The sequence below is a fragment of the Ostrea edulis genome, chromosome 9 (assembly GCF_947568905.1).
Source record: "Ostrea edulis chromosome 9, xbOstEdul1.1, whole genome shotgun sequence".
NCBI lineage: Eukaryota > Metazoa > Mollusca > Bivalvia > Ostreida > Ostreidae > Ostrea > Ostrea edulis.
In genome coordinates this window covers 17,172,427-17,182,058 of record NC_079172.1, presented here as the reverse complement: position 1 = coordinate 17,182,058, position 9,632 = coordinate 17,172,427, and the positions used below count along the sequence as shown (strand labels likewise).

Here is a 9,632-nt window from a genome sequence, read left to right as displayed (position 1 = left end):
CTACACCTGTAATAAACAATCACTACACCTGTAATAAACAATCACTACACCTGTAATAAACAATCACTACACTTGTAATATTTTTTGAAAAATAAAGCCTACATGTACATTAAAATATTGTTTCTCCTTCTGGGTAAGTAAGTAAGAAAATATATCTTATTTCTTACCAAAATTATTAACAGTCACGACAATCAATGATGACACAAGTTTTACTTACCAAGTTTAGATATACATGTATTGAAGCTAACTTTTAATGAAAACATATCATTTCAGTGACCAAAACGTTTTGCATTTTGATAGAAAAAGAGAAACAAAATTATAATTTTTGCCAATGTTTTCAAGAAAATGATAACGAGGCACTGCATTGCTAGATTATACCATTTGATAGCCAATTTCACACAAGATGTTCTTTCTGTAATACAGAGGAGATTTATGAACATTGACATCAGTAGCTCATAAGGTATTACTTGAGAAAAATCACTACTGTGTCCATAGTCCTACCATTATATGTACCCCCCGCTATCAGAGCAGGGTTGGTCGGGTGAAAGGTTGTACACATCAGACAGCTGGAGACCTCCAGCGTGGTGTCTGGCTTGTTTTCATTGAGATTCCGTCGCTCTAGATTCCAGGTGCACAGCGATGTTTTATGAGTACACCAATCATCGTGATCAAATCTTCCATAGCTTAAACTTGTTAAGGGCAGATCAAAAACTACAGATATTTTCAATAATAATAAAGTAACATAAAAATAGGAAGCCATACAATGAAATGTTAAAGTAGTATATGTATAACTTCACTTGAATTGTTAACGCTTTCAGTACCTAGTTCAAAGACAAATTCTTCTAGATATAAAGCCAATCAAAATTAATTGATAGATTTAATATCATCCTCGAGCACCCCTCAAAAGAGGGTCCACTCCGATTTTTTTTATTTTCGCAAAAATTACGATTTCAAACAAACTTGCTTCCAAGTGATATGAGTGAGTGATTAAAGTCACATAATATTGGTTTTATATCTTTTACTAAGGATTCCTTGAATGTTAACCTGATTAACACTTTGTGTGATGCTTTTGTCATTAATTTTTTTTTCTCTGGAAATAAAAATAAAAAAATAAAATCCCCCCACCCGCTCCATATTTTTTGTGACTCCGGATGATAATTATTATTATTATCATACAAAATTTATAAAGTGTTAAATATAATATAAAATTACTCTAAAACACTGTTACAGTACATAAAACAATTATGGACATAAGAACATAAAATTTACTTTAAAAATACTACAGCTTAAAAATGCAAGTTAAAAACACTTATAAGAATATACATATAACTTTAAAAGGACTAGTAATGTTCACATGTAAAATTGCTGTGTTGTCCATTGTAATAAGGTCAATTTAAAAATGAGCAACTTTAAATAAACACTAAGAAGAATCTGGGTAAGCAATGGTAAAAAGGTAAGTTTTTTAATAACTTTTTAAAATGAATAAAATTCATCTCAGATCTCAGGTTAATTAAGTTGATTAATTAACTAATTAAGTTGAATTGGCCTAATGTATAATTAGATAGGGCAGATTAAAGGATACGATGCTGCAATCACTGCTCCTGTCGAGTTCCAGGACAGACTTGTAATCTGGAACTAGTAAATCAACCATTGGTTTTAATTATAAGCATGGTAAGCAGACATTTTTACGTGCAGTACTTATTTCCACTAAATCTGCAGTCATTTCATACCAGCGGACTTAACAGTATGTAACCTATTTTCATATAAGCCATATGCAATTCAGAAGAAATTTCATACCTATGGACCAATTAAAAAATGGTAATCTGTGAAATTAAATACATCTACAGTATGTCTATTTCAGCAAGACAACCTTGCATTTTCTCAATTTGAAAAAAAAATCCACTGAATAAAATTCAACCATGTTATTTTTTTCCCCATTAACCTCAGTTACCTGTCCTTCATGTGCAGCATTTGTCAGTTTGTGAACAGCAGACATTGTAGATGAACCTTCATCCCAGGTGACTTCATAATCTATCGGAAAAATAAATACCTCTAATTATCACACACATTATATTTTTACAAGTCGTTTACTTCCTTTTCCTTAAGAAATATGTATAAATCAATTATATTTACTTTTGACACTTATGATTTATTTTACTCGGTATGAAATTAATATCAAAGTATAATTATTGGGTTATTACACTTATACACTATAAAGCAGTAGAAAAAGCATAATGTACAAGAAGATATGCTATAATCCAAAAGCATACTTTAATTCCTATTAAATTCACTCCTATAAATCAATGTATCATTTAAATTGAGATATGCTCTTCTAATTGTTCTTGAATGACTTTTATACAAAAGCATTACGCGTTAATGATCTCACAATAGTAAGTCATAGCTGAAGGAAATGCATTACAGAGCACTATAATTACTGTATGTACTTACCATCAAAGGCGTGACTTTTTATGTTCATTTCTAGCTGTTTACGAACGATGGGTTCAACTTGCTGTAAAAACTCCACAAGCCTGCCGGAGCGATCCTGTGCGAAACCTGCAAACTTGTCACTGTCATCTTCTGTCTGGGTCTAAAATGAATAAGTTTTTCAAATATGAAAATCACTGCAAAAGTTGAAATGTATTTTACAACAACACAAGAATTGTGCATTATGTATCTACTTTGTGTTCTTGTATAATAGGAATACAATTTTTTTTTTTCATGATTTGCAAAGATTTGTGACAATCTGTTGGTTGTGAATTTATGCCTTCACTGAACCAAATGTACCTGATGCACTTACGGATATATTATACATGTTTGATTATGCAGACAGAATAGAACTTTAAAGAAAATCGTAAAACCACAGAAAAAAAATTAGTGCTTACAATATGGTAGATAAATGCCACTCAACATGGTCAACTCACATCAGCTGTTTAGTAAACTTGCCCTAATGCTCAAATTGATGTTTACCAACTTGGTCCAATTGATTTTTAACTCGTTTGATCACATAGAAAACACGAAAATGATGGCACATGAAATAATGTCCTAAAACAAATCATTCCCAACAAAGTACAGCTCAATATTCTTTCATGTTCTGTGGTTTTAAGATTTAATTTGAAATATATGAGTGTATATGTAGATGTTGATTTTTAGCATTAAAAGCATTGCTATATAGATCTACCATCGTCGGAAATCCACGGTTGATTACGCGTAATCAACCGTGGGTTTCTGTCAATGCAGATCTACATGTATTACAACTAGTACAAAGGTATGTTAATTTATGAGAAGGAATAAGTACCATATGTTCGTAGGCAATAAACTAGTATCCGAACTACTACATGATATTTTGTTTTCTTCTCCATATCATCCATACATAGACTTTTGTCAAGAGTAATAATACATATATTCAACTAGGTTTTGAGGAAAATTCACAGTTATACACAAACTTGGTAGACATGGATATATAGTTTTTTTTCTATTTATATCTATGTATTGATTAAAATTCAGATAGGCCTACCTGTGCTGTGATTTATACCCGTAAATATACCCCCACCCACCCACCCACCACCCAACAGTTGCCATAAAATTAATATTGCTATCCACTTTGTTACTTGGGGATAATTCATTTAAAGTATTATAAAGTGCATAACTTTCTTACCTTTGCATTTTTGTATTTAACGGACTGACATCCTACTTCTTCAAGCACAAGATCTGTGGTCTGACAACCACTACTGGCTAAAGATCTAAACGGGGAAAAAAACCACACATATCATTTCAAATTACACATGCTAGTAAAAATAAAGAAGGTTAATTTCCATATTATTACCTCTCTTTCTTCCAGTTTGATTTGAATGTAACTGATTCAAGCGAAAAGTCTGCAAACATCCTAAGTTTTGTTTACGTTAGCCACCGGGCCACCAGGATCGGAATGTTTAGTTTATAATTTATTCAATCCCGATCCCGATCCCAGAATACAGAATATTTTATTTCCAACTCGGAGTCCCAAATTGACAAATGTAGCGGTCAGCCGGGTTCGATCGCCGGTGGCCAGTTAGTTCAGTTGGTAGAGCACCTGACTAGAGATTCAGGGGGCCCGGGTTTGAATCCCGGTCTGGTCCGTTGCATTTTCTCCCTTCCTGTTACACAAACATGAGAGATATACAATAATCAAGAGAAGAGATCCCGATCGATAGAATATTTCAATTTCAATAATGAATATTGAAAATGAAATATTCTATAGGCCTAACTATTGCTATGCACATTATCTTCACACTGTCCAGACTAGTCAAAATAGTTTTACTCTTGTCTAAAGCAGAAAAATTGGATATTTTTCTCTTTGGTTATTATATTTTTCACATGCTCTCAAATATTTTATGTATTTTACTTTCTATAGTTTTAGATTTGCATTTTTTGCATGACCGGCCCTTTCTAGGGATGCTGGTAAATTTAACCTACCCATTTTGATTTTGAACCTGTGATAAGAAATTCTTGATTTTCACACTGGTATTTTGTATTCTATACTTCGGACTACAGTAATTCTGATATAATAACCTCAGTTTTGTTTGAGTTTCACATGTATATAATTAATGTGTATGTTTAGTTTTGAACACTTGATTACCAGTCTTTCACATTATAATCCAATATTGTTTTTAACATAGTATTTTTGTTTCCTATAAACATCTCTCAGCATATCTTAAAACAGATTTTAAAGATTTTTAATATATCCATATGCATCCTTGATGAAAAGGATTTTTTTTTTAGACAAACCTACATGTAATTCAGTCATTCTACAGGCACGTAGCATTGTTTGTCAAAAGTGTGTGTGTGTGTGTGTGTTATAGTTGTCTTAAAAAACACCTACACTGTAATATCCGTTTTTCCACAAAACTTTAAAATCCTGGGGGGGGGGGGGGGGGGGGGGGGGGGGGGTTGGACGGGGGGGGGGGGGGGGGGGTCCTCAACTATGGCTACAAATCAAAAATACACTTCCAAAAAAAAATTACCATTACTCCAAACCTTACAAAAATACAAAATCTACAAAAGGATGTACGAATCAAAATGTCTAAAACTAAAAGGAAAGCGCAAACATAGTACTAAATCAGACTAACTCTTTTAAAGGGACATGGACACGATTTGAGCTGAATGAGTTTTCAATTCCCTGCTGGATTGATCAACAGACTTTACAATTTGGTCAGCAAAGTATCACATTTGGTCTGAATTTAGGTCACAAACTTTTTTTTCTCAGTGTGAGTGACAACCCCATAAATAAGATAATTTAACACTTCAGTTTTACTGATTATTTCAGGAAAAAGAATTTCTCTAATTGTATAAGTTAATAATTTCTTTGTTAAAATATCTCTCCATCTTATTTTTTCATGGATTTTGAGTAGTATATTATAATATACAATATATGTCATGCGAGATTATAATTAACAGGTAAAATGTACAATAATTAAATGAAACTAAGTTTCATCTATAAATTTATGAACAGCTGAAAAATATTTACATTCAAGCTTGTGAGCATCAATATTTTATTGACAAATTTATATTATTCAGTAGCAGACCCAGTTCGGAAATTTTTCAAAGGAGGTTGGGGGTGGGTGGGTTGCGACCCAAGTTTATACCTTTTCTGCCCAAGAAAGAGGTGGAGGTTGAAGACCCCAAAATGGCAAAAAGACCGTTTTAAAACAAATCATTGAGGGGTTGTAACCCCCTCCACTTTTATTTACACTCTGTTTGATATATACTACTCAAAATTTAATAAGGATCATAGATATTTTTCTGTTTCAAAAATTAATAACTGCATAACTGGCAATATTGTGTCCAAGTGAAATCAAAAACGTTTTCAACAAACTTGCACGTGCATTTCATGCCATGGGAAATGCGTTTCTCATCACAGTTTATGCTTTTGCAACCATTGCACAATTTTCACTCAGGCATCGGTGTCTGATTCTTTCTAAAATTTCAAACTCACTTGAGTGTTTACACTACGTTTATCAACACAATGCCCCCTCAACGTGTAAGGCGTCGCCTGACGACCGAACAACTGGGCAGATGGATTGGAATGCTTGACGCTGGCTATTCACAACGTGACGTTGCAAATACACTAAACGTCAGCCAGAGCGTTGTAAACAGGGCCTGGAACCGACAGCAAACTTTTGGTACAGCAACACACCGACATGGGGGTGGTCGTCAGGGGTCGACAACCCAACGCCAAGACCATTTTGTGGCTCTTCAGGCACGACGCCATCCCTTCTGGACAGCAACCAGCCTACGTAACGACCTCCTGAACGCCTCGGGGATGAATGTGTCCACTCAGACGATACGGAATCGGCTTCACAATGCAGGTCTCAACTCGAGAAGGGCATGTGTTCGAGTCCCTCTGACTGTTCGACACCGGCGGGAGCGATTGGACTGGGCTGAAGATCATGCCACTTGGACACAGAACGATTGGGTTCAAGTTCTGTTCACCGATGAGTCCAGGTATTGTTTGAACTTTACAGACAGGAAGCACCGAGTGTGGCGACGACAACGTGAACGTTTCCATGATGCCAACATCAGTGAACATGACCGTTATGGTGGTAGTTCCATCATGGTCTGGGGTGGAATCAGCAGGGATGGAAGAACAGATCTTCATGTCCTGGAGAGAGGAACAATGACGGGGATGCGGTACCGGGATGAGATCCTCAATGTTTACGTCAGACCCTACGCTGGTGCTGTTGGTCCTGAGTTCATCCTGATGGATGATAACGCCCGTCCTCATCGCGCCAGGGTGGTGGAGCAGTACCTTCAGCAGGAGACAATTGTCCGTATGGACTGGCCAGCGCGCTAGCCGGACTTGAACCCGATTGAGCATGTATGGAACATGCTGCAGGTTGCCCTTTCACGCCGTAGAGCACAACCCACGACTTTGGCAGAGCTCGGAAACGCCCTCGTGGAAGAGTGGAACAACCTTCCCATTGGAAACATCCGGGTGCTTATTGACAGCATGGCTCGACGTTTTCAAGCCGTCATTGATGCAAGGGGAGGCCATACCAGGTATTGACACTTCATCGACTAAGTGTAATGATGGACTATCCCCAAAAACTGTAATTCTTTCTCTGGAGTGCTGTTAACTTTTTGTAATGAAATGCCTTTTGGTGTTGTTATCAGATATCAAGCATTCCGTATTGATAAAAGTTCATGCCGTTCATGAATTTTCATTCATAACCTGAGTAAACACGTTTCTAAGTCAAATTTATGTCTTTTGTTATGTTAGTGGTAAATTACACACATATAACCTAGTGATCCTTATTAAATTTTGAGTAGTATACCTTCAGGAGAGGGACTAGTAAGTTGTTAGAACTTGTTCCCAATCCTTTTGATTTGATCAATAAAATATGTTCGAAACAAAACAGTACTGTTTTTCATTTCAAACGCTCTGTGCAATTTTCACAAATATGTCCATTTTAAGATATGAACAACAGTATATTTCTTTGCCGAGTGCTGCTTAGGTGGATAGGTGTGTTGTCATACAACTAGGTGTAAATGAATAAATCAGACTCTTAAGCATTTTAATATCGGTGTTTTTAATACCACACAAAACATTCATTATTCTCGGGTGTTGCTAAAATGCGGAACGAAAAACGGAACAGAATTAAGATAACACCATTAAAAAATCGGAAGAAAATACTTTATTATGATTAAAATCAAAATTTTGGGAATTTGTTTACCAGCGGTAAAAGAATTTTATCTTAAGATCCTCCACCTTAAATTGATTAAGCGAAGTTAAACGTTTGTATAAGAATTTACAAAGCGTTTGACAGGAATGTTTGAATGTCGACATTGACAGATGTGTTAGCGAGCAGCGACACCTATGGGTAGAGAATGGAAAGAACACACGTATATTTACACCCCCCCCCCTCCTTCCCCCCGTGGCAAAACGTCATTAACGCACATTTACATGCAAATTTACACATAATACCGTGTATGTGTATACTTACAACAGGGAGTATGGCATGTATATAACAACGACAATTCATTATCTTATTTAGTCTGCAAGTTAAACATCTTGTGTTTGAATTATTATTTTTTAACTAGTCAGCAAGTTAAACGTCTTGTGTTTGAAATATTATTTTTTAACTAACAGAAACTTTGTGACCGCAGCACTCCAATCCTATATAAGGAAGACTTCTAGCAGTTTATTTCTAAACTAAATATTTGTATCCTAATATTTAGTTTAATAACGAGGTGACCTTTTAATTCCATTCAAGCATAAATTGTCTGTTAGCCTTTTAGCTATTTCATATCTGTTAATTCCTCACACTATGGATCATAAATTCCACCATATATTTCATTGGTTCTGTTTCAGTCTTTTTTTCCCGCAGTATCTATTTGAGTTCAACTCTAATCCGCAGGATGTCGGTAAGTGTGCGAACTTTCACATAAATTCTTCCCAAATGAGGCAAACCCTTTCTACACACTGGAATCGTTCGCTTTAAAATTTGATGTGATACATAAATACATACATGTATTATACCAGGTGTAGAACTAAATTACGAATAAAAGCTAGTTCGATTTAAGAAGGCTATGTTTACGGAAAATTGTTGAAAAATATTTTATCTTTTACAATGTGGTTTTCGGGGGGGGGGGTGTTATTCATTGAATATTAAATTTGAAAATTCAAGTCTTTAATTCAGAATGATTTTTTTCTTTATTCATATTTTTCATGGTAAGTTACCCGGTAATAACTTTAAAACACATATGCATTAGTATGAAGTATATGAAACGGTGGATTCTGTGGATGACTTCCCGCTCTCTCTGTAATTTCTGCTTCCCTTGTTCATGATAAATCTTTTATTTTTCAAAATGCTGACCTCTTCATAACATTTTTGCATACAATATTTTCCGTTTTCCGTTCCGTCTTCCGTTTCGTTTTCCGTTCCGCGTTTTAGCAACACCCTTTATTCTCTATTGCCGACTCCGATAATGCGCTATCACGCTTTTGCAAATGGCCCTATCAAGACACCATAGATAAACATACATGTACGCATCGTAACATCGTTCAGCCTTTTTTTTTTTTTTTTTTTTTTTTTTTTGTTGTCTTCTTGACTTGACGGAAAAGGTCGATCAATGTTTCGTTTGACTCCATTGAAAACGGACTCTTGTTCATACGCAACCTGACGTTTACCCCATAGTATCCTGTTTAACCTCGCTTGTATATTTTCTGCTTGCACAGACCTCAGAGTCCACACAAAAAATTGACACATGTAGCCGTCAATGTACATGTATACATGTATATATAAAAAAGATTAAAAAAAAAACACACAAAAAAAAAACCAAAAAAAAAAAAAACCAACAAAACAATAAGAAAAACAACCAAAAGCCATACATAGTATGGTTCATTTAACCCATTCCAATTCTGGAGGTTGATCTAAAAATATATACAATCATAAAGTACTATCTCACTCATCAGTCATACAAATACAAAAAGATTCACTGTCCAGGTATGGGGGGTTGTCAGGTTAGTGTCTGGATTTGGCGCGAATCTGGGTTATATAACATCAAAACCAATCTCCCAAACCCAGACAAAAACCATACTGACCTTTCACACTCCTCTCCCCGCCAATCAGCATTCATCCCGAAGTATACGAATG

General features: G+C 35.3%; 1 protein-coding gene across 2 annotated transcripts in view; it reads right to left on the bottom strand.

Annotated features, from left to right (window-relative positions):
• Positions 1 to 3,954, bottom strand: part of LOC125658684 (cytoplasmic dynein 2 intermediate chain 2-like) — an 11,705-nt gene extending 7,751 nt beyond the window's left edge. For both annotated transcript variants that reach the window (XM_048890032.1, XM_048890033.1), the window contains exons 1-6: positions 3,824 to 3,954; positions 3,656 to 3,740; positions 2,449 to 2,587; positions 1,952 to 2,031; positions 1,583 to 1,635; positions 502 to 683 (exon numbers count right to left, since the gene is read on the bottom strand). In XM_048890032.1, the coding sequence (XP_048745989.1) occupies positions 502 to 683; positions 1,583 to 1,635; positions 1,952 to 2,031; positions 2,449 to 2,587; positions 3,656 to 3,740; positions 3,824 to 3,882 (598 nt within the window). In that variant the 5' untranslated portion in view covers positions 3,883 to 3,954. The remainder of the gene's footprint in view (positions 1 to 501; positions 684 to 1,582; positions 1,636 to 1,951; positions 2,032 to 2,448; positions 2,588 to 3,655; positions 3,741 to 3,823) is intronic.
• Between the last annotated feature and the right edge of the window lie 5,678 nt (positions 3,955 to 9,632).